This window comes from Melozone crissalis, unplaced genomic scaffold (assembly GCF_028551555.1).
Source record: "Melozone crissalis strain CALT ecotype California unplaced genomic scaffold, PUWL_Pcris_2 ptg000034l_1, whole genome shotgun sequence".
NCBI classification, from domain to species: Eukaryota; Metazoa; Chordata; class Aves; order Passeriformes; family Passerellidae; genus Melozone; species Melozone crissalis.
In genome coordinates this window covers 24,777,787-24,804,975 of record NW_026535812.1, presented here as the reverse complement: position 1 = coordinate 24,804,975, position 27,189 = coordinate 24,777,787, and the positions used below count along the sequence as shown (strand labels likewise).

Here is a 27,189-nt window from a genome sequence, read left to right as displayed (position 1 = left end):
TGGAGCGTCCGGCTCGGCTGCCGCAGCAAAGCCCAGCGCGAACGTCCCGGTTTGCGCAGCCGAAACTCGGGGAAAACTCACGGAAAGTGGAGGGGGAAATAAAAAATGTTTTAAAAAAAAGCTGCGCGGAGGCGAGCGGCGCTTCCTCGTCGTGCTGAGCGCTATCGGCGTGTCGCGACATCTACGGAGCGGGAAGGAACGTGCGAGATGCAGAGGAGGTGAGAGCACGGGAAAGCAAGAACATCACCGCTGGCCGGGCACCGGCAGTGCCGGCAGGGAGCTGGCACCGGCCCCGGCATCCATAGGCAAAGTGTCTTAAATTCATTACTTGGCACTTATTGAAATTCGTGACGTCGAGAATGGATTAAAAAAGGTGAAGCAAACCTGAGTGAAACAAAATATATTGTACTGACAACAAATGCAATGAGATAACAGCATCTTGCTTTCTTTTTTTTTTTTTTCTCTTTTTTCTTTTTTAAATAACTTAAAATACACTAGAAAAAATATGGTCAATATAAATAATTTTGTTTTCATGGAGAACAAATAGATACAAAGCCCGTCCATACCAAAGTTCGCGTAGAAGAGCTTTCCCTCTGTCTTGGCAATAAGCATGAGGGTCAGATGGCGAAATCTGGGATAACAATCACTGACTGCAGGGTACCCCAGGTTAAATAGCTATACGTCTCTCAAATAATAATAATAATAACCAAAAAAAATCACAAGGTTACGTGAATAGATACACCTTTATGAGATAAAATGTAAATGTTTGACAGTCAACTATCAATTCACAAGTTATAGCCAAAATAAACTTTGTTCGTGTGTATCAACATATTTTACATGTACCCAGTACCTCTTATTGGAAATTGCCGTGGTGTCAAGTGGTGGTTGGGAATTAAATACTCTCTCTTTTTTTTCCTTTTCTTTTGTTTTTCCCCCATTTACTTTTGCCCTCAGGACAGGAGAGACCCGGCAAAGGGAGGCAAACTCCGCTCTCCCGGCGCTTTCCGCTCCCTTTTATTTCAGAGGTGGGACAGCAAACGACCAACAAAGATTTGAGAGTGGGAAAGGCAGAGCTTCATCTGCCTCTCTCTGCCTGCTTCCCTCCAAGATTAAAGGAGAAAGAACCCAGCCACGTTTGTTTGTTTGCTTTTGTGGTTCTCTCGGGTTTTTTTTTTCTACTAAAGATGAGGGTGAAGTGCAAGTGAATCAAAGGACTCCATCAATGAAATACAAATGCATGCAACCCGGAATGCTGCTGGAGGAAGTATCCCGGACAGTTTCCCATTAGAAATTCGCAGAGAAATCATTGTCTTTTTTTTTTTTTTTTCCTTTTTGTTTCTGTTCGTCGTAGTCTTTCTTTCTTTTTTTATTTTCCTTATTTTCCTTTTTTTTTCTTTTTTTTTTTTTTGTCGCTATTCCAGACGTGGTTGTTAAACTCAAGTACCTGATGCAACGTGAAAGGAGGCCCGCCTCTCTTATCAAATTTCTTGTATTAAAGTGAACTTCGCAGAAAAAGGTCAGTTTCAAAACCTGTGAACTTCCCAGCTGCGCGTCCTCTAATTCCTTAAATAAGTATATATCTCCCGTCCGTTTCTCCTCTCCCTCGTTTCTTTTTCCTTTTTATTTTTTTTCGCTTTTTTTTTGTGGAAAAAATAATAATAATGCAGCAGCAGCGGCGTCGCGGTCACAGCCCGAGGGCGGCGGCGTGTTTCTTGGCCTTGAGGCGCAGGTCGGCGATGCTGGAGTTCTTGCTGGTGGTCTTGGCGGCGGCGGCGGCGGCCACCACGGAGGCGGCGGAGGCGGACTCGGCCAGGGTGGCGAGCGGGAGCCCGAAGGGCGGCGCGGGGAACATCATGTAGGGGGCGTGGGCCAGGTGCGGGTGCAGGTGATGGTGCGCGTGGGCCACGGCGCTGTCCAGCTGCAGCTGCGCCTGCACCTGCGGGGACAAGCGGAGAGGGCGGCCCGTGTCACCCGCGGGGCCGCGCCGCGCCCGCGCCGCGCTCCCGAGCGCACTTGCCTGCTGGAAGGGCATCCTGAGCGCGCCCACGTTCACGTAGGGAGCCACCCGGCAGGCCTCGAACTGCGTGGCGGCGCCGATCAGCACCCCTGGCAGGGGGCACGGCGCGGTCAGGCCCGGGCGGCGCGGCCCCGGCCCCCCGCGCGTGCCCGCGGCGCGCCCCCGGCCCGCTACCTTTGTGCAGCTGGTTCTCCTGCTTGCGGCACTTGGCCCGGCGGTTCTGGAACCAAACCTGCGGGAGAGGAGCGGGACACGGCGTCAGGGCGGCCCCGGAAAGCCCCGCAACAGCAACAACGATAACAACCTTAGCAATGATTAAAAATGATTAAAAATGCCCCGAACCCTCAGACAAAGAGCGCGGGTGCGCCCCCCGCCCGGGCAGCCCCCGCGCCCCAGCTCCGAGAGCAGAAGGGAAGGAGCCCAAAGCCCCCGAAATGGCAAACGCAGCGCGCACCCCCAGGGAAATGATCGCCCGAGCCCCGGGCTCCTCTTCCCGCACCAACTCCCAAAAGGCTGAAATCACCCTCGCTGCTGACGGGCGGTAATGGCCTGAGAAGCTGTGCTCATAAATAAATAAATTAATTAGCTCTGTCTTACAGCAAAACTCAACGACAACAGGGTTTTATGACTTTTTATCGTCTTTTTTTTTGGGGGGGGGGGGGGTGGAGGAGAATCGCGGTCCTAAAAGCTTCGCTACAAAGAAGTTTCGAATTTCTCTGTTCACTGGAGTGTAGCGCAGAAGCGGAATAATTATCTCATTATCATAATAATCTAATTTGCTTGCACCGAAGAGGCTGCCCCGTTAGACAAGAACGTACTTTTAATATCGGAAATGGAATCGTTAAAATAAATCCCCAGCCCGAAGTTCTGCTGGCTTTGGGAAAGGAGGGAGGGAAAGGGGGAGAGCCGGTCCTAAAACATCCCCGTTTTAACCCAGGGCTCTGCAGCCCATCCCGGCAGCCGCATCGGCCAAGGAATCCTTTCCCCGCGGCCAGAAAAAAAGAAAAAAAAATAGATAAAAATTGCATTTTTTGAGGTCTTACTTTAAGAGACAAATATAAACGGGAATTCCTCCCGCCCTGTCATTTTCTCCAGCCAGGGAAAATCTGCCCAAGAGCTGCGCTCGCCCTCAGCCTCCCGTGGAAACAAACGCGCCTTCCGTCATTTACAAATTAGAGCAGATACGAGGCAAAATATTATTGAAAAGCGGTTTTTTTTTCCGGGCGGATTTCTAGGGAATGGGTTTAATCTATGTAAATCTCCAAAAGTTATTATGCACCCTGCGATTTGGCATCATGGGAGCGCGGATTATGCGCCGCCGCCGCCTCCTTTGTCGAGCACCTCCCTGCTCCATTTTCCACAGCCAACAACTTTTTGCCTTGGTTTTGTTAGGGTTTGGTGAACAGAAATAAAAAACAAATTTAAAAACCGCGAACAAACACAATTAAAAACCAAGCAACCAAAAACCGAGCAGAGAGGAAAAAAAAAGAAAAAGAAAAAAAGCAACCAAAAAATAAAAGGAGGGGGAGAAGAGAGGGGAAATGAAGAGTTTTAGTTTTTTATTTCTTTTTCTTTTCTCTCTCTTTTTTTTTTTTTTTTTTTTTTTTTTTTTTTTTTTGCCGTTCAGGCTCTGACTAAAGCTGCTCGTTTTGAGTTTTTCGGTTCCCCGTGCCGGGTCTGCCTCTGTCCTCACAACCTTACACGATGCAGGGAAAGCCCCCAAGGACTGAGCGCGTACTCGGGTGCAGATGGTGCCTGCGAGCACAAAGATCGAGGGGGAGTATCTGTTACAGCGATACTTTCCACCAGCTGCAGATGTTCGGGGCCTAAAACTTCTCCATGTGTTCCAGCAAATAATGACCATCATTTTCTCTTCTTTTATTTTCAGAACGGAAATACACCGGAGCAGCTACATTTGTTCTCATTTGAGGGATCTCCCCTTCCTCTCCTCTCCTCGGCTCATCCCGACAGAACTCGCAGGGAGCAGCCCAGGGACCCGTTCGGAAAAACTTTGGGAGGGTGCAAAGCGCAGGTTAAACCCAGAGAAGCCGCGGCTTCCCGGGAGGACAGAAAGCTCAAAATATCTCGGGTTAATCCCAGACTTTCTGTATTCCATAAACGCCAACAAAGCACCTCGCTCAGTTTTCGTGCCGTTTCAACATTTAGGAACTACGGGGCGAAACGGGCTGAAAACGCCTCTATCATTGTTTCGCTCGGCGGTGTCTAATTCAGTTCATGCTCGCCACATCCATGACGGGAATCGCTGTCCGTGGATGAGCCGGGCAGCGGCCCCGGGAGCGGCTGCCGAGGCGGGGATGGAGCGGCGGCGGGGCTGGGCTAAACCGCGGCAGAACCGGGGGACGGGGACACAAATCCCGGGCACGCAAAGCCCTGCGAGGCCGCGGGCAGATTTGCGGGGGAAGTCGGGAGCCGGGGAGCTGCGGAGCTGCCTCCGGGCCCTGACAGAAGGATGGGGCTCGTCCCCAGCGTCCCCCCGGCTCTCCCCGAGCACACGCACCCGCACGGCCCCGGCTACCTGCACCCTGGCCTCGGAGAGCCCCAGCCGCTGGCTCAGCTCCTCCCGCATGAACGCGTCCGGGTAGTGCGTCTCGTCGAAAAGCCTTTCCAGCTCGTTCAGCTGCTCCAGGGTGAAATTCGTCCGGCTCCTCCTCTGCTTGATTTTCGTCTGCCCTTCGTCTTCCATCGCTTTCGCATCCTCCTTGCGCTCCTTCAGCTCTGGGGACACTGGGCACGACACAGCAGTCAGAGCGGCGGGGCCGGGGGCACCGGGGCCGGCCCCGCTCCCGTTCCCGCCGCTCTCGGCGGCCGGGGGGACGCGGGCGGGAGCGCCCCGGGGCCGGGGCAGCCGGGAGCGGGGCCTGTGCGCCCGGGCCGCGCTAGGCCGCTGCCGTGCCGGGCTCCGCCGCCGGCTCCGGTACCGCTGCCGGGGGAACGGGGTCCGCACCGAGCCCTCCCCTCCGGCCCCGCCGCGGCCCCGGGGGATGCGCAGCAACAGGTCCCCGGAGCCTCCGCCGGCCGCCGCGGCCTCTCCGCGCCCCGGGCTCCGCTGCTCTCGGTCAATTCCCGGCCGGAGACGCGCCCCGGGCCGGAGAGCGGGGCCCGCGCCCCGACCCCCGGGGCCGCCCGGCCGGCACGGCCCGGTCCCGCCGCACCGATCGCCTCATTGCGGGCATCCGACCGGGGATGCTCCGGGCGCTCCGCCGGCCCGAACAAAAGGGCGGCAGCGACCCGCGGGTCCCCGCGGCCACGGGCACGGGCCCGGCCGCTTCCCGCGGCGCCCGGGAGCGGCGGGCGGGCGGCCCCGGTGCCGGCCCCGGTGCCGCGCGGAACAGCCGCGGGCGGATCTGCCGAAGGCGCGGGGCGAGCGCGGGCAGCGCGGCCCGGCCCCACGCGAGTCCGCGGAGCCGCGGGGGAACGAACGGGCCCGCGGGGCCGGGCTTTCGTTGGCGGCGCGGCTTCCCGTGGGATGCCGAACGGGAACGAGATCGCGTTCGGGGCAAGTTAAATCCGGGTTTAAATATTTTAATCTAAAAACTTCGAGGCCGGCCGCCCATCTCCCGCGGCTGGGAGCGCCCGGGCAGCCGCCCATCACCGCCGGGCGCTGCCTCCCCGCCGCCCCCCGCGACCGCGGCCGCCCCGCGCGTACCGACCCCGACGGGGGAAGGGGGGACGGGAACGGGAGAAGGGGGAGCCCGCGGTGCCGCCGTTACCGTCGCTGAGCTTGGGGGTGGCCGCCTCGGCCGCTCTCTCGGCGGCGGCGTCGGGCTCCCGCGGCGGGGAGCGCCCGGCCGGCCGCGCCGCGGGGCTGCCCGTGTCCTCCCGGCCCGGCTCCGGTGCCGCCGCCCCGCCGGGCTCCCGCGGGCCGCCGCCGCCGCGCAGGGGCCCGCTCTCCAGCACCTCGCGGTAGGTGATCAGCTCCTTCTTCTCCTTGGCTTTGGGATCAAACGACTTGGAGACGAACGCCGTCAGCTCCTCCATGGCTCAGGGGCGCGCTGCCCCGGCTCCCCGGGCGGGCATCCACGGGGCGGGGAGGCGGCGGCGGCGGCGCCCCGGGCCGTGCCGAGCCGGGCCGGGCCGTGCCGCCCGACGTGCAGGGCTCCCGGGGTCTGATAGCGACGCCGCGATTGAAGTGGCACTATTTATACTTTGCAAAGCCGGCCCCTTGTTCCCGGCGAATTACCTCCCCTCGGAGCTCTGAATGGACCCCTTCCTTCCTCCCTTCCTTCCTCCCGTGCTCGCCGCTCGCCCGCCCGCCGCGGGGCACTGCGGCCACGGCACCGCCCGCCCGCCGCGCGCTGCGCCCTAATTAATTTAATTAGGCGCGGGACCGTGCGCGAGGTCCCGGCTGAGCGCGGCGCGGAGCGGGGCCGGGGCGGCGGGGGAGTGGCCACGGGACGCGCGGGGGGGCGGCGGGGACGCGCAGGCTCCGCGCACCGCCCCGCGCCGCTCGGGTCAGCCCCGGGCACGGCCAAGCGGGGCGGCCGCGGCCCCGCGGGAGCCGCGAAAGTTCCGCCGTGGGCGCCCCGAGAACCCGAGGGGACAAACGACAGCGAGGGACATCGCGCTCCTTGCGCGGCCGCGCAGCGAGCGCCGGAATAGAGCCGAACGCGCCGGTATCGCTGATATTGGTGTCCCTTTGTTTTTTTAAATCCCACCGCGGAGCACTTTTGTCGGCGGAGCTCGCCTCTTTCCCACCTTCGCTAAATTCTAATAAATTATTCAGAATTGTTTAACTCTTGCCTGCGTATCGATTTTTCATTGACCTTTGGGGCGATGACTGCACATAACGGAGCGTTCATTTACCGGGGCAGGGTCGGCACCGGGGGCGGCAGCAGGGTTCATTCCGAGCCGGTCACACGCGACCGTGTCGCGACAGGCGGCGAGTCCCGGTGCCCGCCCGGGAGCCGCTCCCGCGGGGCGGTTTCGATCCCCGGGGCTCCGGGCACCGGGGCATTCGGTGTGACGGGCCCGCCGCGGCTGCCGACCGGCCCGGTGACCCTCTCCGGCCCCCCAGCCCTGACATTTCGTTTGTCCCCACGCGCGTCCCGCCGCTCCCGTGGCAGGGGAGCGCGCGCTCGGGAGCTCGCGTTAAACGAACCAAATTCGGTAGGAAAATCGAATTAAGCGGAGCGATGCGATCGTTCTGTCGCATTTCTGCTCGGTGCCCGGCGGAGGCTCTGCCCGGCCCGGTGGGTCCGGCTCGGTCCGTGCCCAGCCGCGCCCGGCGCGCTCCGTCCCGCTGGGCGGCTCTCGGTGCCCACGCCGCGCGTGGAGCGCTGCCCTCCGCCCGCGGGGCGGCTCTCGGTGCCAAAAACCCCCGAACCTCCCTTAACTCTCCGGGAGAGAACGAAAATCGCTCCGTGCCGCTGTGACACGGGGCGGGCGGAACAGGGGGCGGGGGGGATACGCTGTGGGTCGCTGTGTTTGGCACGGTGCGGACAGAGCTCCGTGGGCTCTGCACCTCCTGTGGGCAGCGGGAACCCGACCCCAGGACCACCCACTCTCCCCTCCTGCGCGTCACCCGCGGCGTGTCACGCCGTGGGCCCGTGGGTCACTGCGTTGCCCACCGTGTGGGGCACGGTGCAGACAGTGCTCCGTGGGCTCTGCACGCCGGTGGGCAGCGGGACCCGAGCCCGACCCCGGCCCGACCCCCGCCCGTCCCGCGTGGGCGCCCGCCGGCGCGCCGCATCGATGGCTCGGCGCTCGCTGCGGCCGCCTAGCCGCGCTCGGCGGTGGATTGGCGCTGCCTGCCCACCGCCCCGGAAGGCGCTGGGCTCGAACCGGGGCCGCGGCGGCTCCGCCAGGTACGGGGGACATTGGGGGACACGGGGGGCATTGGGGGGACACAGGGACACAGGACACAGCCGCACCGGCCCCTGAGGGCACGGCAGGGCGGCCGCTGCAGGGCCGGCTGTGCGCAGCGGCCTCCGGTGCGGGCGGTGCGGGGCACGGTCCCGGCGGAGCCCTCTCGGGGTCCCGGCTGTGCTGGGGATCGCCGGCGTGCGCAGGGCTTGTGCCTTGGGAAGGAGCCCCTGGAGCTGCTGGTGACGGGGAGCGGCTCCGGGGGCATCGCGGTGCTCCCGGGCCTGGCCGGGACCGCTCGGGAGCTGCCCCGGTGCGGGTGCCGTGCCCAGAGCGGGCCGCTCTCCGGAACGGGCCGCTCTCCCGGAGGGGGTTGTTCCCTGGAGCCCCGCGGCTCCCGGCAGTGCTCCGAGGGCTCTCCGTGTCCTTACGGTGGATTTGCCTTTCTCCGCTGCAGGCGCTCGCTCCCCGGTGGATCAGGAGGCGCTGCCCCGGTGACCGGAGGTGTGAGGATGGGCCAGGGTTTGGATGGAGGAACTGAGCGGGTTGGAGCCGCCTGTGCTGGGAAGAGGAGGAGCAGAGAACGGAGCGGAGCTGGGAAGGGAATGGAGCCCCAGGAGGGGCTGAGGGAGCTGGGAAGGGGCTCAGCCTGGAGCAAAGGGGGATCAGGGGATCAGATCAGGGCTGGGAAGGGAATCAGCCTGGAGCAAAGGGGGATCAGGGGATCAGATCAGGGCTGGGAAGGGAATCAGCCTGGAGCAAAGGGGGATCAGGGGATCAGATCAGGGCTGGGAAGGGAATCAGCCTGGAGCAAAGGGGGATCAGGGGATCAGATCAGGGCTGGGAAGGGGCTCAGCCTGGAGAAAAGGGGGATCAGGGGGGACCTTGTGGCTCTGCACAGCTCCTGACAGGAGGGGACAGCCGGGGAGGGTCGGGCTGTTCTCCAGGGAACAGGGACAGGAGGAGATGGAATGGTGTGTTTTGATTTAATTTTTGAAATATTATAAATACAAACCAGGCCAGGGCAGGCAGCAGCCCTGTCCCAGCTGGGTTTGTGTGCGTTCCCTGCAGGTCGGGATGGGCCGGCGCTCCTCGGACACGGAGGAGGAGGGCAGGAGCCGCAGGAAGAAGAAGCACCGGCGGCGCTCCTCCTCCAGCAGCTCCTCGGACAGCCGCGCCTACAGCCGCAAAAAGTCGGGCCGCAAATCCAGGTCCAGGTCGCGCTCCCGGGATCTCCCGTCCTGGTCCCACTCCTATGAGAAAAGGTGCATTTGTAGGAGTTTTAGAAACTCTTTCGTGTTACAGCAGGAAGGGTTTGGATGCCACGGGTTGGGATTTTAAGGCACAGATTGTTCTGAACCTTAAGAGATGTGAAACTGGTTTCGTTTTATCAAAATAAAACCCCAGACCCACCACCATGACCAGAAATGCCCACACCTCCTTCTCCCCATGAGAACAGAGCAGGGAATGTGCAGATCCAAAGGGAAATTCTGCTTTAACCAGGGAAACCCCCGGAGGCAAAATAACTCTTCCTTCTGCCAGCAGGGACATGTCCCTCTGCCCCAGGGTGCTCCCAGCTCATCCTTGGGCACTGCCAGGGATCCAGGGGCAGCCCCAGCTGCTCTGGGAATCCCATCCCAGCCAGGAATTCCCAATTCCCAATGTCCCACCCATCCCTGCCCTCTGGCAGTGGGAGCCATTCCCTGTGTCCTGTCCCTCCATCCCTGTCCCCAGTCCCTCTCCAGCTCTCCTGGAGCCCCTGCAGGCCCTGCCAGGGCTCTGAGCTCTCCTGGAGCTGCTCCTGTCCAGGTGAGCCCCCCCAGGTGTCCCAGCCTGGCTCCAGAGGGGCTCCAGCCCTGCAGCAGCTCCCTGCTCCATCCCAGCTGTCTCAGTCTGGCTTGTGCTGGTGAATTCACTGGGAGCAGGAGCTGGAGAACTCTCCTGGTGTCCAGGAGGAAATGCTCCTGTCTGGAGTGGCTGCAGGCTGGGAATGAACCTCAGGGATGCATTCCCTTTCTCCTGCTGCTGCTGGGATCTCCATCCTCCCCAGGGCCAGGCCAGGGCACCTTGGATCCCGTTATTCCAGCTCCAGGGACCCCAGGGCATCCCAGCTGCATCCAGGAATGATCCAGGGCTCTGCTTTTGGGATCCTGCCTTTGCCCCTGGGGCAGGGCAAATGCTCCTGGCAGGTCAGGCCCTGCTCCATGTGGGTTTATCCCTGACCCCCAAGAATCAAAGGCAGCAGTGTCTGGAATTCCTGTCCCTCATCCAGCAGGAGCATCCCATTCCCTTTCCAGGAGCAGCCCTGTTCTTTTCAGCATTAACCTCTGTATCCTGTCCAGCATTGCAGCTCCTGCTGCCCCTTTGCCCTTGCTGGACCATCCCTGAGCACATCCTGAATTCCATAATAAATATAATATAATATAATATAATATAATATAATATAATATAATATAATATAATATAATATAATACAATATAATACAATACAATATAATACAATACAATATAATACAATACAATATAATATAATACTTTTGTATTTTAATATTAATCACACATAAAGGTCAAAACCAGAGAATATTGTAATTGTTAATCAATTAGCTACTGGGAGATGAGGAGGAAGTGTTAATATTTGGATTTTGGGGTTAATGTTTTTTCTTTCACCTTTCTCCTTGGTGTAGGAGAATTTATTCTTTAAATAGACAAAACTGGGAGGGATGGGAAAAGGAAGAGAGCCTTTTGAATCCTGATTGGACTCAGGAGGGAACTGCCCTTAAATGAACTCAAATGAAGTAAATCAACACTGATTAACTGAGTACTACTAATAGTAGTTAAGGGCCCCACCCAACCTTCCTTTTTTGCCTGGGGTGTGGATTTTGGAGGATCAGCTCTTTAGGGCAATAGTGTCCCTGTGTGTGTGTGTGAGTTGCTTGTTTTGGGGGAATAGTGGGATTTGAGGCTTCTGGAGCTCCCTGTGAACCCCCCAGGTCTGTGCATGTTTTCTCAGGAATCCTTGGGGATTTGTCCCTATTCTTTGGGTTTTTTGGGCAGTGCCATACTCAGCCCTGTTTGTGTTTTCTCAGGAGTTGTTTGGGGCTTTGTCCCTGTTTTTGGGTTTTTTTGGGGCAGTGCTACGCTTAGCCCTGGCTCTGTTTTCTGAGGAGTCCTTGGGCATTGTTGCAGTTTTTGGGGTGTTTTGGCAGCGCCCGCGTCACCCCTGGCTGTGTTTTTCAGGAATTGCTTGGGGAGCAGTGTTGTGTTTTCTGAGGACTTCTGGGGATCTGTCCCTGTTTTTGGGGTGTTTGGCAGTGCCATGCTTCCCCTGCTGTGTTTCCTCAGGACTCCTTGGGGTTTTTTTGCTGTTTTTGGGGTTTTTGGCAGGGCCAGGCTCACCCCTGGCTGTGTTTTCTGAGGAGTCCTTGGGGTTTGTCCCTGTATTTTGGGGTTTTTGGCAGTGCCATGCTTCCCCTGTTGTGTTTTCTGAGGAATCCTTGAGGGTTTGTCCCTGTTTTTGGGGTGTTTTGGCAGTGCTGTGCTCCCCCTGGCTGTGTTTTCTCGGGACTCCTTGGGGTTTTTTTTGCTGTTTTTGGGTATTTTGGCAGGGCCAGACTCACCCCAGCTCTGTTTTCTCAGGACTCCTTGGGTTGTTTTGCTGGTTTTTGGGGTGTTTGGCAGTGCCGTGCTTCCCCTGGCTCTGTTTCCTCAGGACCCCTTGGGTTGTTTTGCTGGTTTTGGGTATTTTGGCAGCGCCAGGCTCACCCCAGTTCTGTTTCCTGAGGACTCCTTGGGGTTTTTTTTGCTGTTTTTGGTATTTTGGCAGCGCCAGGCTCACCCCAGCTCTGTTTCCTCAGGACTCCTTGGGGTTTTTTTGCTGTTTTTGGTATTTTGGCAGCGCCAGGCTCACCCCAGCTCTGTTGCAGGCGCAGGCACAGATCCAGCAGCAGCTCCTCCTACGGCTCCAGGAGGAAGCGCAGCCGCTCCCGGGGCAGAGGCAAATCCTACAGATCCCAAAGGTCCCGGTCAAAGAGCAGGACCAGGAGGTAAGAGTAACCCTAGGAAAAAACAGCAGTGGTATTTTACTGCAAAAACATTCCTGGAAAATCCTGCCAGAATTGCTGGGCTTGGGATAAGTGGGAATAACGGCTGCAGGTGATGGTTCACAGCACACATCCCTGGAATTCCTCATTTGGGGGCTCTGCAGTGCTTCCCACACACTAAATCTTTCAGTCACCCTGGTGGAACAGTTTTGAAGTTAAAATATTTATTTTGCATTTGATTCAAGCAAAAATACCCCATAAATAGGGTCTCTCAGTGTCAAACAACCATTTGGAAATATCCCATGTTTTTTTTTTTTTCCCTTTGGTTCCTGCTTTCCATAATTCCCACCCATAACACTGGCTCCCTGAAGTTCAGAATAAACTGATTTTCTCACCTGTGTTCCTCTCAGAAAAGGATGAGTCTTTAGTTATGCAATCTTTTATTAATATTTAAGGATGTCTGCAGTGAAAATTTGCATGCATTGGTTTGTGACAAACAAATATTTCACAATTTAAATATTTAAATCTTAACCAGAAGTTGGAAAAGGTATTATAAAATCTACTTTTCTACTTTAATTAAAAGATGCTCAGGTTGTGCTTGTGTGTATTTTCCAATGAAGAGGTTTAACTGAAGTTTATCCTGGCTACCAGGTTTCCAATTAGCATTTTCTATTGATTTGAAATTAATTATTGAGTGGATCAGGCAGATCAAATCTGTTTGGGTCCCTATTTAAGATCTTCAGCCAGGTGATTTTGCATGCCTGCACTAAGAATTTGTTAAACCTTTGGTTTCTGTGTCCAAACCAGGAGAGCTGTTGCCTGTAAATGTTGAAAAATTGTTGTTGAAAGATGTGAATATTCCCCTTTCTCCTCTTTGTGCTGTGCCATGACTTATTCCCAGCTGTTCACTGGAAGAGTTGCTTGGACCCTTTATTGCTGCAGTGCCTTTGTAGTAGAAATTTGATTATTTAGAGTTAGAAATAAATTTAGAAATTAAACTGCCTGACCTTTCTTAGAGTATCCTCCCCATCAGAGCTGTTCAGCTTTTTTCCTGGATTTCCACTTTTTTTGCTAAGAAAATCAGTTTGAGCCCACAGAAATGTCAGAAGAATGAGGAGAAAGGGAAGAGTTTTCACATACTCAGTGTTAGGAAGTGTGATAAACTGATTTAAAATACTTTTATTATAATAAAACAATATCAGTATATAATAAATTGCAGACCTCATTAGCTATGGCTTAATGGTCATACAATAATATATAATAAATATAAATTGCAGCTCTCAGTAGCTGTGGTTTAGTGGTCATCTTTTCCAAGGGATTTGATTTTAATCATGGTTACAATATATAGAAATTAGGCACCTGAACTTGAAAAACCTGGCTACTGCTAGGAAATATTTGGTGTTAAATAGTTGATGTATCAGATATTTAATATATCAAATATTTGATGTATCAGGTATTTTATGTATTAAATATTTGGTTTATCAAACATTTCACATATAGAGTGTGCAGCACCAGGGGGGTAGAGCTGCACATTCCTTTAAATGCTGGTTCTGTTCACACTCACAGAGGGAGAATATTGCTAAATAACATCCCGAATGATCCCACAGGAGTCCAAAAGCTTAAAGTTAAACCCAACAGGACCCATCCCATCCTTTATTGTAATTTTTTCTGCTGTAGTGTGGCACTGAGCAGCTCTGCATTAATCTGATTTTGGGGAGTTAAATCTTGGTTTAGCACAAAGCTGCTACTCCAGGCCTAGGCCTGTGCCTGCCCTGCTTGTCAGTGATGCCAAATAATCCCTTTTCTGCCTCAAAATCACTCCACCCAGGGGCTCTCCAGCTTTCCAAGGAGTTCAGGATTCCTCAGGCTGGAAAAGAGATTGTGGGGGAGAGAGGGAATGTGATGGAGGGGTAAAAAAATAAACCTAAAAATACAAATGGTGGGAAAAGGTGGTTCAGGATTGAGGGTTCCCCATCTCTGCCCCGCCTGGGGCAGGTGGGACAATGTTTGTCGTGGAAAATGTGTGTGTTTCTAGTGCTGCCATGGAATTCTCATGAATTCCAGCTGTAGTTCCCAATTTTTATTTGTTCAGGGTGGCACAACTTCTTTTCCTATGGCTTTTCAAGGCAAATCCTGAAGAAACCACTTGTAAATAATTAATAAATAGTTAATAAAAGGCTCCAGAGGAGCTCAGGCAGCCCCTGTGTTCCTGTGGTGAGGAATGGGTTATCCAGGGGAATATTCCTGGGGATCTCCTGCATTGCCAGGGAGCGAGGAAAAGCTGTTCCCCACCTGGAAAGGGGAGATCAGCCCTGGTTTGTACCTCCTGCTGCACCCCCAGAGGATTATCCCCTTTAGGAACCCAGAAAAACTAAATTTGTAAATTTTATTTTATTTATTGGGAGTCTGCCTCTGGAAAATGACCTTCCTGTTGGAAGTTAAGGTCTTTTATGTGGTCTCTTTAAATGCCTGGAATTGTTTTTGGTATAAATCATGCAGGTGGCACAGATTCTCTATCCTGTAACATCTTTTCTCTGCAATTTTAATTTGTTTTTCAAGGTACTGAAGGTGGTGTTAAAAGTAATGTGTTATTTAATAACTTCTCTAACATAGGTGTTTTATTTGAGCAGGTGATTTACAGATCTCCAGAAGTGCAAAGCACTGAGATAGATCAAGTTTTACTTTGAAAAGTTGGATTTTTATAATGATATGTGTAAGATATTTTAAATAGGTGTTGCTTGCAACCTAAACTAATTTCTTTACTGGAGAAGAAAACTTGTTTGTATTGTGATTATTTTATTTTGGCTGCATTTTTCCGGTGAAAAAAAGTGAGGCTTCCCAGTATTGCTTGTACTTCTTTTGAGAAGATAAGAAAACTTGTGCATATTACAATTATCCTATTTTAGATGCATTTTTAGAGTAAAAAAAGTGGAGCTTCCTAATAATAGTTGTGTTTTATTTGAGAAAATAAGAAAATTTGTGTGTGTTGGCTGTTTTATTTTTGGATGCAGTTTTTAGGGTGAAAAAAGTGGAGCTTCCCGGTAGTGGTTGTGTTTTATTTGAGAAGATAAGAAAACTTGTGCATATTATAATTATCCTGTTTTAGATGCATTTTTAAAGTCAGAAAAGTGGAGCTTCCCAGTAATGCTATAAATTCCAAGCTGTCCTACAGTGAGGGAGTACAATGCAAATACGACTTAATAAGATCACAAACTGAATTTCAGCAGAAACAACCAAGATTTACATTAAATTAGGAATTTTAAAACCGATTTAGTTTGTTTTACTGAGCATTTGCTTAATAACATTTCGCCTCCTCACAATCTTTTTAAAGCCAATAATTCGTCTGCGAAGCGCGGGCGCATCCTCCTGTGGAAAAATTGGAAGCAACAGCTCCCTCTCTGCAGCCAGGCATCCAGAGCTGGGAAGGAATATTTCAGCTCCACAGAATTTAATAAATCATCCCATTTCCTAATTTGATCATATTAGATGCTGATGTGGAAGGAGCATTTCAAATAGCAGCTCCTCATTAATATACATCAGGCTGGGGAATAGCAGGGAATACTTATGGAGGGATGTCACAGTTCCTGTTCCTTAGTTTACTAAGTGGAACAGGTTGATGTGATCCTGGGTGTTATTTGTCACTGTCTTGCTAAAATGGTTTGGGTCGAGTTATGGAGTCCAGGCAGACGGGGCTGATAAATCAAAAGTGGATTGAGTGGACAGCAGGCAGTGATTGATACCGTGACAGGATATGAGGAAAGGAATCTTGATAGGAGCATGCCCCATATTGAATATGAGAAGGAAAATGGCCCTGGAGTATGGATATTATTCAAGGAAATGAGAATAATAATATCATCTTGAAATTATTGCTGGGTGAAGATTAGGGGAGTTCTTATTAGAATATTCTGCTGCTGTGGCTCCTGCAGGATTCTGGGCTGGATGGAGCCCTGGGAATACTGGGAGAGTTTCCACTGTGATTGTTCTGCCAGTTAATCACATAGAAAATACTCTGCAGCAGAACTTGCTGCACAAATCTTCTAATTCACGGGGCTTTAAATAGAATTAACCAAAAAATGTTGACCTTTATTCCCTGATTTCAGCCAATCCTGGGACTGCCTGTGAATATGCAAGTTTGCTTTATTGTCTGCCAAATGGCTTTGGCTTCTCCCATTATGTTAAACTGCAAACTGCTGCCTTGAAATACCTTTAATGCACTTCAACTTAAAAATCCACACAAAACCAGCGAATGCATCTGTACATGTTGAAGAAGAAAAAAAGATTATATGGGAAGTAATCCTGCCTGGAGAGCTGATCCTTGGCAGTGTGGCTGAAGGAGGTGTTGGATCAGGTTTTACATCTTGTTTCTTTCCCATTCCTCCAGTCTGGTTATTTCGTGTGCAGGTTACTGCAGCCAGGGCAGGGGAGCTGCTGCTTAGGGCAAACCCCAAACCTTTGGCACAGCTTTGGGGTTGGGGATGCAAAAGCAGCTGCCACCATGCCAGCAGTGTGAGCTGGAATTAACCTGGCCTCAGCCTGGCACAGTTCTTTGTGGTTAGCAGTTAATTTGTGCTATTTAAACCCAGAGTCCTCAATGCAGTGTGAAAAGTCATTAAATACCTGATAGTAAAACCCCACTGATTATGGTTTTTGGGCTCTTTGAGAGTTTCCCTTATAATCCCTTCTTAAAAAAATTGCTGTTATATATTTTATTGAAGGGTTGGTACTGCACAGTTTGTAAGACTTTTTAAAGATGGCATCACTGAATGCTTTTGTATTTGTGTTACTGGTACCTGTCTCAGTTAATCTCCTTTTTTCCATGCAATTATCTTAGTGTGGGATTGAAGTGCTGGAGTCTTTCTGCATTAAAACCTGGCCCATCAGACCTCAGAGCTGATAAGAACTAGTGGATCAAGACACAATTTGTAGTAATTTTGTGTCTGTCTGTCCTGGTCAGCACATGCTGGTGGAGAGCTTTTCATGGATTACAGAGCAGGGGCTTCATTATGAAAACTTCAGGAGGGATTTCCTCAAACAGCATTGGCCTAACAGGAAAAGAAAGCTTTGTAGGAGAGAGGAAATTAAAAGGGATGGATGTTTTGAGTGGACAGCAGATAAATAAAGAGTAAAATTGTGATGGAGAGTTTATGGAGGAACAGGAGGATATAGAGGAGAGATTGGTTAAAAAAAAAAAAGGAAAAAAAAAGAATGGAATGTGTCCAGTGGTGGGCAAAGATCCACTGTAGTGGTGTGGAGTTAGAAGATTGGTTTTTAGGGGTGTTGGGGTGTGAATTTGAGGGTGCTGCAGCTGTGGGATTAAAGCTGGTGATGTTCCAGGTGAGAGCAGAGGTCTGGCCGTGGCGCTGAGCGCTGGCACAGCTGATGGTGGCAGTTCAGGAAAAGGACAAGCTGGGCACAGAGGGGAGGTTCTGGGCTGCCCATGCAGCAGCTGTGTGTGCTGGGAGGGTGGCACTGGGCTGGGAGCAGCAGGACTGGCTCTGAGGGGTGGGACAGGGACAGGCAGGGCCCTGCTCCTGCTGCAGGACACCAGGGCACGCAGGGACACAGCTGTGCCCTCTGCAGCTGGGAAATCCCTTTGGAAATGCCAAAGGAGGAGTTTCCCAAAGAGAAGCAGACAGGAGTCCTGGCAGAAATCGAGCAGTGCTGTTTAATTTGAACATTGCTTTTGAAATTCTAAGCCATTCCATGCTTCTGTGATTTTATTCTTGTGATTAATTCTTAGAATTGCTTAATTTTTTGCCTGGTTGTGGCCACTGGAGTTACCATTCCTTTCAAGTATTGATCTGCAGCTTAGGATATTTTTTTCCCCGTCCTTGATCCTCAAGTTAACCCACTCAGGTGCAATTATGTGAGGAATCAGTGTAAATATTACATGTTCTCTCTTTTTACTGCTGGGAAAGTTTTAAGCCTTTGGTCCATTAGCAAATAAATTTAATTAAGATATTGCAGCATTTCTTTCATGAAACTTCAAATAAAAGCTTGGGGCAGGAGGGTGGAATTGACATTACTGAGTGTGATCCTGCTGATGGTAATGTCAGCTCTTGTTTGTTTTTCCCCCAGTAAATCCAACCCTGCAGTTTTTATTTAGGATCTTGTTGCATTCCAGGTTGTATCAGCACCAGCCTCTAAAAATATCCTTTTCTTTTGTTGCAATGAGTGACTTTTTCAAGAGGATTGATCAGTTTGTGTCCGTGGCTGTCCAGGAAAGGCCCAGGGGTGGAGCAGGAGCAGTGAGGATATCCTGGAGCAGCAGACACTGCTGAGCTCATTGCCCACCCTTAATTGACCACTTTGGGAAATTAAACTTCACAAGGCAACGCCAAGGGCCCTCCAGTTATCAATAAAGGCACAGAGCTGCGAGTGGCAGCTGCTTTGATGCTTTTCATTGGTATAAAACCAAAAAAAGAGCTTTAAAAAGGCTCTGAATGCAGAAGTGCTGCTCATTGGAGCTCAGGCTGGAGTCTGATTGCAGGGAAAGTTGGTTTTTGTGCAGCCCAGGTGTTGGGTACTCAAAATGTGTTTAAAGCAGAGCTGCTTACTGCTCCAGAACCTCTCATTCCTCCCTTTGCAAAAAGGGGTCTTTGCAGGTTGTTGGGGTTTTTAGTGCTTCAGTTTTCTGTTTGGAAAAGGAACTCCCCTCAGTGAGGAACTGCCTTTTTGATTTCAGCGTGTCTACATTCTAAACCACTACATATATTTTGGTTTTTTTTTAAATTCTCTTTTTCATCTGCTACCAAAGCTCTGGCCATGAAACAGAATCTGTTTTTTCTTTGCTGCAGAGCTCGAGTTTCTCGAGGCAGCCCTGCAAAAGCAGATGTCTTGAGGATGCCCTGGTAATCCAAAACCCTCTTTGCTCTGTAAATTGTTGCTCTTTCCAGGGTTCATTTCTAGGAGTGATTTTTTCCCACTGTGAAACACAAAATAGTGGAATTTTCTATTTTGAGTAAAAATTTATTCTTTATTCTTTATCTTTCACTCTTTCTAATTCTGATAATGCATGGCAGGAACAGAATCAGGTTAAAATGATGAAGACAAAAAAAGTGGATTTCTGCCAAAAAAGTGATATGGAGATGTTATATTGGGTGTGGGGTGATAGAGCAAGGGGGGATGAATTCCCACTGCCAGGGGGCAGGGCTGGATGGGATTTTGGGAGGGAATTGTTCCCTGGCAGGGTGGGAAGGGCTGGGATGGGATTTTGGGAGGGAATTGTTCCCTGGCAGGGTGGGAAGGGCTGGGATGGGATTTTGGGAGGGAATTGTTCCCTGGCAGGGTGGGAAGGACTGGATGGGATTTTGGGAGGGAATTGTTCCCTGGCAGGGTGGGAAGGACTGGATGGGATTTTGGGAGGGAATTGTTCCCTGGCAGGGTGGGAAGGGCTGGGATGGGATTTTGGGAGGGAATTGTTCCCTGGCAGGGTGGGAAGGGCTGGATGGGATTTTGGGAGGGAATTGTTCCCTGGCAGGGTGGGAAGGGCTGAGATGGGATTTTGGGAGGGAATTGTTCCCTGGCAGGGTGGGAAGGGCTGGGATGGGATTTTGGGAGGGAATTGTTCCCTGGCAGGGTGGGAAGGACTGGATGGGATTTTGGGAAGGAATTGTTCCCTGGGAGGGTGGGAAGGGCTGGGATGGGATTTTGGGAGGGAATTGTTCCCTGGGAGGGTGGGAAGGGCTGGGATGGGATTTTGGGAGGGAATTGTTCCCTGGCAGGGTGGGAAGGGCTGGGATGGGATTCCCAGAGCAGCTGTGGCTGCCCCTGCATCCCTGGCAGTGCCAAGGCCAGGCTGGACACTGGGGACAGTGGGAGGTGTCCCTGCCTTGGATGTGGATGAGCTTAAGGGTCCCTCCCAACCCAGAGCGTCCCATGATTGTCTATAAATCAGCATCCCTGCCCTGGAATCCTTTGCTGTCAGTATTTCTGGGATTCCAGGCATTGCTCCTTAGCAGGACAGGGCTGTGTGTGGGCAGGGCAGTCACTGCTGCAGGCAGGGCCTTTGTGACAAACCTTATCCCCTAAAAATCCATTTTCCTGTGGGATCCAGGCTGTGCCATTCCCAAAGTGTGCTCTGGGAGTGAGTCCATGATTAATTTGATTAAAACTCTGCTATCCTGCCACTCCCTGGCTGCCCTTTCATCCTTTGTGCTGCTGCCTCTCCTCCCACATCTGAGCTCCTGAGATTTTACATTTTCCCAGTTCCCAACACTGAGGCTCCCAAAAATTCCAGAGCAAGTGTAGAGCTGATAATTCATCTGCTCCTGGTGCAGCTTTAGTGGCATCAAACCCCAGCCCTGGCAGAGCCATGGCAAAGCTGCACCTGACTTCAGTGATTGCAGATTTTCCCAAGCTGGGGTGTTCTAGGAAGAAAAAGTTCCCAAAAGAAATGGGATAATTGCAGGCATGTGGAAAGCTTTTGTCCTTTTGCTGTATTAAAATAGAGTATGAACAATTCTATGAACAAAATATTTAATGTTAAATGTGTGGTGAGGGTAATAAAAATATAGGAGAATTGGATTTGTTTTTGCATAGTGTAGCTGATGACAGGTGTATTAGATATATAAGGTATATTTAAAAAACTGAAATCTAGAAAGATATGGGAATTTAGTATCTATGCCATAATTGTAGCTGTAACTAAAATACTTTGATTGTACTCTTGTAGAATTTTATTTTGAGTTCAAGTTTTCTGCAAAATTCTTACGTGCAAAGCCCCAAAATCCTAAAATGCGTTTCAATGGGGAATTTAATACTTTATCCATAGGTGGTATTGTAAGAGATTCTCCAGTTGTGTTTTTTATTGGATCATATCCATATCTCTTAGGAAGGCAACCTCTCAATGAATTTAAAGGGTCAGGTCATGCTCAGCTCAAATAAGTGATGTAAATTGTGCTTGTAATTCTGTGCCATGGATTTATATCCTAGAAATGAAGGTAAAGCCAGAAGTATGGGTTTATTATTTGTAATTCTGTATAAACTCTTAGGTATCTATTTTTCTTCCATGGTTTTTGTTTCTCCTCTATGGAAACATGGAGGGATAAACTGAATTGTGACAGAATTTAAATTAATCTGTGGCACAGCACTGAAAATCTGTTCCCAGTCGATATCAAAAAGAGATGCTAAAAGTTTTCCTGTTAAAGCTCTGAGCTTCTTGATTGGAGAATGGGTGGGAAAAAAAAAGCAAAGCCTTTTCCTATTTTTCTCCTATATAGTCTTCTTGAAGTTCTTCCAAATTAGATTTTAAATGCCAATTAGGAGGTTGAATATACTAAAATAAAAGCAAATACAACCAAAATGGCCTCACCTTATGGCTAGTTAGGCTTTTTCTCTCAAAAGCAGAACCTTTGCTCTGAGCATGGCTTTGAGAAAGATATTCAGCTTAATGAACACATTAATTAGAACCATAACTATTTATAAGATAATTATAAACGAAGCACGGTAAACTGGGCTTTTCCTGCAATTAATGGAGGATTAATTACTGGAGGTAATGAAGTGGATTTTTAAATGCATTAAGGTGAAGTACAGAGATGTGCAAGGCTTTGTGATAGTTGCATAATTATTCCAGGCTGTTTGAGCAGAGCTCCTATGAGCTCGCTAATAAGCATCATTGCATCATTATGTATGCACTTAAAAAGACTTACCACCAAAATGACTGCCTAATTATTTCTAATTGGCAGGACTCTGTGTAGTCATTGAGCTGTTTGTAGCCATTTTAAGGTTCATTTAACTATCCTTGGGGCCATGTGATAGATGGAAAAAAGCTCCTGCTCCGCGCTGGCCTTGGCTGGCGCCGCTAATCAGTTTTGGTGGGCTCCAGTTTGAAATGCATTTGCTCCTGCAGAGGTCAAAACCTGAAGTAGTCCAAGCAAAGTTTGGCTTTTTGAAGCCACTTGACTGTATTCATTAGCAATTAGTAAAATAATTGTGTCTGTGGCTGTGTTTGGATTTCTGTGGGGCCGGGTGCGCTTTCATCGCCGGCCCTTCTCACGGCACATCGGCTTCCCAGGAATCCAAACCTTCTCCCAGAGCCCCTTCAGCAGCCTCAGTGCTGTGCCCTGTGTTCAGTTCCAGCACCTTTCTTCAGCCATTTGTTCCTGGACCAGCTCCCGGCGTTTCCCAGCAGCAGCTCCTGGTTCCCAGTGGGAGTTTGTGCCCTGGGACAGCGCAGGGAATCTCTGAGGAACCGGGACTGTGTTGGGAGAGGGAGCCAGGAGCAGGCAAACCCTGCTGGTCCCCAGGGTTTGGGAGTCTGGGGCATCCATTCCCCAGCTGCTGACAGCTCTGATACCCAAGGACATCTCCCAGCAGCAGGAGTCATCCCAGATCTATGGTGGGTCAGTGCAGCCAGCAGTAATTCCATGGGAAATGTGGAAACCCTCTCCTGTTTGGAGAGGTGGAATCAGTCTGGAGGGGTTTATCTGCCCTTCTCTGTGGGGCTGAAGGTGAGATCCCCTTAGGAGAGTGCCTGGGAGGGTCCTGGGTGTAATCACAACCATCTGCAGGGCACTGTCAGCTACAGGAGCCACGCAGGGGAGCACTGGCAGCAAACTGCAGCCTGAGAAAGGAGAGGTCAGCAGTGCCATTGGGCCACAAAACATGGCCTTGGGGGAATCTGGTATTAATGCAGAACCCAAACAGTTATTGTGGGCAAAGTGTAAGGTTGGTTAAAAGGGGTTATGAATTAGAAAACAGCCAAAATGTCATTTATTCATGAGATATTGGTTCAAATAACAGATAAAAGATTAAAGCAAATGAATCGTGGCAGTGTAAATGAAAATAAAACCAAATCCTGAAGGAAAACTGCAGAATTGCTTCAGTTTTTTAAAAACTGGTTTAATTGTGAGACTTCTCTAAGGGTAATATTTTGATTGCTCTGTGAGCAAATATTCAATACAGAAAAATGATGTAAAATACAAATATTTTACAAAAATACAAACAAGCCTTTCTTATCCATGAGGAGTTTTATTTTATGGAGTCCCATCAAATATGTGGTCATGGAAATTGCTCAGTAGATGATGAGAACTAGGAAATGCATTTTAGAAACTACAGCTTTAATTACATCCATATAATATGGAAAATGGGGAATTAAATTAAACTTTCAGTGAAAATGGTACCCATTTCCTCAGAGGGTGATGGTGGGAGGATGGGTGATCCCTCAGCCCTTGGCTGAAAGGAGCATTGGAAATGTGAATGTTGTGGGTCAGGCAGCAGGACAAAGCCAGAGCTGGAGCATTCTGGTGGCTCTAAAATACCTGAATTCTGGGGAGTTCCCTCACTTCAGCCACGTGAAAAGATGGAATTCTCTGAATAATCCACTGAAGCCTTGGCCTTGCTCAGAGCATCACTCCTGGTGAGGGGAGCTGGAGGTTGGGGTGAGTCCCAGCTCTGGGCTGAAGGATTGTTGGTGGTTTCAGCTCACCCAGGGAAGGGTGGCACCCCCAGTGACCCTCAGGTGATGGGGACAGGGAAGGGCTGGGTGGGATGGAGCTCTTTGCCCTCTGCAGCATCCAGGAGTGTCCAGAACAGAAATGCCAGAGGCTTGAAGCTTGGTCAGCAGCAGGAACCAGTAAGAGAGGGAGAAAAAGCTGGAGAAACATGAAAAATACATCAGTAAAAACCCCAAAATGCACAGCAGTAACAGCTGGGGACACCAGTGACTCCCAGAGGGGTGTCAGACACATTTCCCTTGGGTAGTACATTGGTAAACAAAAGTTACACATTTCAGTTTCTAAAATCCCATTATATTCCTATTCCATCCCTTCCAACATCCCCAGGATGGTGCTAATGGTGTTAATTAACACCTTGGTGGTGTGAATCTTCCCAGAGTTGTGGGGACAGAATTGTGGAGGGTTTTGAGTGACACAACAGGTACTGGCTTGTTTTTGGAATTTATCTTTGGAATTCCTCAGCTGCCTGGTTTGGGTAATATTCTCAGTAATGGAAATAATTCAGTTTTCATTTTAATTCGTGCCTTGAGGTCTGGAAATGCAGGTGAGTGTGGTCCATAAGAGCTGCTGCAGAGTCAGGAACCGGTCACACTCTCCTGGGTTAGTGAGGCTTTGTGAGCTTCTTTTGTGTTTTAAACAAAAAGCAGAGCTTAGGAGAAAGTTCCATGAGACCCTTTTTTTTTAACAAAACCTAGCTATGTAGGACTCACATCATAATTCACCTTTATTCCCCATTTAAATTAGCACTGACACCAACCAGTTTGTGCTCAGCATCATCAGCTGGTCAGAACACATTTTGAAATAGAATTATTAAGTACTTCTGTTGCTTTTTGTATTTTTTAAAAACAATCCAGATTTTGTTGTTTTTCCGGTGTGATTTATTTGACAATATTTTTGTAGCTGTTGCATGTTCCATGAGGAAAACACTAATTTTTAGAATAGTAAATGAAATTTTGAGAGTTTCTTCCCTGGTATTTTTAATTAGCCATAAGAATTGGGCTTTGGGAAGGACAGGACAGAGTTAGAGTTAGTGACAGCTCCCAGCAAATGAGATTTTGGGGCTGATAAAGGTGGCAGCTCCGTGCTCCTCAGCAGTCTGCAGGAATGGAGCTGTTCAGTTTTCATCCAGGGGAATATTGAGAACAACCCCTGCCTTCCTCTGTCTGCTCTGAGTTTGTTACATGCAAAATATCTAAATGGAGATGCATCCAACTTGCATGGAAATCAGGAATTATCCCTGTGTTTATAGACACAAAATATCCGAACTCTTTATGTTGTTATATTGTCCCTCCCCAAGATTTTGAGTGGATGGTGTGATATATTTTTTTCTTGTGTTTTTCTAAAGCCTTTTCATGACTTAATTTTTGGAGTCCAGTTATAGCAATTCTCATTTAAAATGTCAAGTTTATTTTGTTTTTATTTTGGGAAAACAAGATATTCTAAAAGCCTTTCTGTATTCTTCATAAACATATGGTGGTAAAAAGTACAGGTAGAATACCTTAAATTTTTTTACATCTCATAAAATTTAAACGTCAACCTGTCTGGTTATCACTGAATTAAAGAAAAAAATTGCCTTTTTTAGAAGCTGTGAGCACAGAGAATGGGTTCATTTGTTTTACTCAGGAAAAGGCAGAGACACAGCTTTTCATCCAGGTGTTATTATTTGTGTTGCTTGTGGTCATTATGAATCCAGTCAGTCTCAATATTCCCCGTCTCCCAAATTAGGTATTTATTTCTAGGAAATGCCTTAATGCTGTCTTGAAGCAGATTTTTTCTTTGCCTTTTAAAAGGTGTTGCAGTGTTGAAGAATGGGGAATATTCAGTTTTTTCCCCCTGTTGTTTCAGTTCTGGCTCCGTGCTGGTGGCACTTTGAGATCTCAGTTGCCAGTGCTGGTGCTGCAGGACCTAAATTGGGATTTTTTGGGGTTTTTTTTGCAGTTTCTGAGAGCAGGTGGTGTCCTGGTGTACAAGCTGATTTCACATGCCTGTTTAGGTAATTCCCTTCAGCTGTCTGATACCAATTTGGGGATGTAAGGACACGCAAATATTACAGAGTCCTTAAGCTCAGCCCATCACGGGGGCCTCAGTCTTGGAGGTTTTATGATCCCAAACCCTGAACTATTGGGTTTGTCCCAGGCAGACAGGGGAGCAGTGTTTACCTGTAATTAATCTGAGCTGAGGCACAGGGGAAGTGGAAAACCCCAACCTGAAAATCTCTCCTGTCTGTCCCTTAACGTTTTACCATAATATCAGAGGTGTTGTCAAATTTACAACAAATAATTGCCTGGCTCGTGGTTCCATCTGGAGAATGAATTGGAGCCTTTTCCTTGCTCTGGGATCCATCCAGGGCAGATGCAGGGGCACTAATGCCTGCACAGGCAGAGAGGGATAATCTGGCCTGCTTGTCCAGGGTCCTGCAGAAAGCTGCACCTTTGTGTTTTCAAATGGATTCCAGCTGCCTGGAGAAGGGAGCAACTCCACGTGCTTGTAGGAATTAATTACAGGGGCTGATGGATCTGCTTGCTAATAGAACGTGGGGCTCGTTTGTTCCTGTAGAATTCAAGTTCTCCCATTTTTTTTGGAGAAAATAAAAAATGTCTTTCCTCCAGGATTGCAGCATTTAAACTTTCATTCAGCCCATTTCTTCCTGGTTGCTTTTCCTCAGCCTAAGCAGGGACAGTTCTGGGGTTTGCTTGGGAGAGGAAGGAATTTCCTTGCTGGTGTTGTGTGACAGATGAGCAACTGTTGTGATTTTGCCTCACCTCGTGCTTAAAACTTGTTTGTATTTTGTATTTTTTGTATTGAAAACAAGTTGGGTATTCTTAACTTAACTGAGCCTTTTTTTGTTCTGTTTTCAGATTATTGGAATAATATTTACTTTCCTTATCAACATTAACTTTGGTTTTATGTGGGAGTTTTTATCTAATGTACCTGCAGCTGGGTATTGCACCCTTTTTTTTTTTTTTTTTTAGATGTATGTGGAGTTTTTGCTTTTGAATTCCAAGACTGCTTTGAATGAGAAAGGACAAGGCATGTGAGCGATTTTTGGCTGTTTATTTAATAGCACAATGTACCAGTTTCTGTATTAACTTTGCTTTCTTTATTATTTTATTCCCTAAAGATTATTATAATCAGAGTCCATATTTTTCTGCTCAGTCATGACATGGCTGCAGGAATACAGGGTTAGAAAAAAGTCCTGCTTTGGGACACACTCTGAGAAGAGGTGAGGGAAATTCATGTCAGGTAAAACCAGATGGGTTCTTATCTGGCGATCTTAATCTGAAGTTGAATTTTAGGAAGGAGTCTTTAAGCAGATTGACAAGAGCAATAAATGGTTTATCTCCCTTCTATCCAGGGAGCTGTGCCTGGATCCCAGGGGATGTGCAGGGGCTCCTTAGCATAACCAAGGCTTTGTGGCAGAGGAGGCACCTTCATCCCCCTTGGAATCCAGAGCAGACCAAGAGCCTGGAGAGCTCGAGGTGTGCCAAACCAGCTGCTTTAGAATGCCAGCAGTGTCCCATCCCGGGCTTCTTCTCTCCAGCTGCATCCCTGTCCTCTCCATGCTGCTTTTCCATCTTTTCAAAATGACAGTTACGGGAATTTTACCTCCTCAAATGTTTCCTCGTGTAGTCACCATGATTTAAAAGTGCAGAATTGCTGGGCTGAGTTGGTGCTGGCGTTTGGTGAATGCTTTTCCTCAGCTCTGCATTTGGCATAATTTGCCGCACAGAGACACCAGCAAGGAAATTCTTCCTCTCCCAGCCAAACCCCAGAACTCTCCCTGCTTACGCTGAGGGAAAAGCAACCAGGAAGAAATGGGCTGAATCAAAGTTTAAATGTTGCAATCCTAGAGGAA

General features: G+C 49.7%; 2 protein-coding genes across 2 annotated transcripts in view; one reads left to right on the top strand and one right to left on the bottom strand.

The window, feature by feature from the left end:
- Nucleotides 1-1,684: 1,684 nt before the first annotated feature.
- On the bottom strand, nt 1,685-6,016 carry SHOX2 (short stature homeobox 2). Its single transcript, XM_054282936.1, has 5 exons — nt 5,749-6,016; nt 4,554-4,762; nt 2,192-2,249; nt 2,018-2,106; nt 1,685-1,936 (listed from the first exon to the last, which is right to left on the bottom strand). The coding sequence occupies exons 1-5, from the start codon at nt 6,014-6,016 to the stop codon at nt 1,685-1,687; spliced, it is 876 nt and encodes a 291-aa protein (XP_054138911.1).
- Nucleotides 6,017-7,789: 1,773 nt separating this feature from the next.
- RSRC1 (arginine and serine rich coiled-coil 1) overlaps nt 7,790-27,189 on the top strand; it is a 98,495-nt gene continuing 79,095 nt past the window's right edge. The window contains exons 1-4 of the mRNA XM_054282931.1: nt 7,790-7,842; nt 8,298-8,344; nt 8,912-9,105; nt 11,764-11,883. Of these exons, the coding sequence (XP_054138906.1) occupies nt 8,918-9,105; nt 11,764-11,883 (308 nt within the window). The 5' untranslated portion in view covers nt 7,790-7,842; nt 8,298-8,344; nt 8,912-8,917. The remainder of the gene's footprint in view (nt 7,843-8,297; nt 8,345-8,911; nt 9,106-11,763; nt 11,884-27,189) is intronic.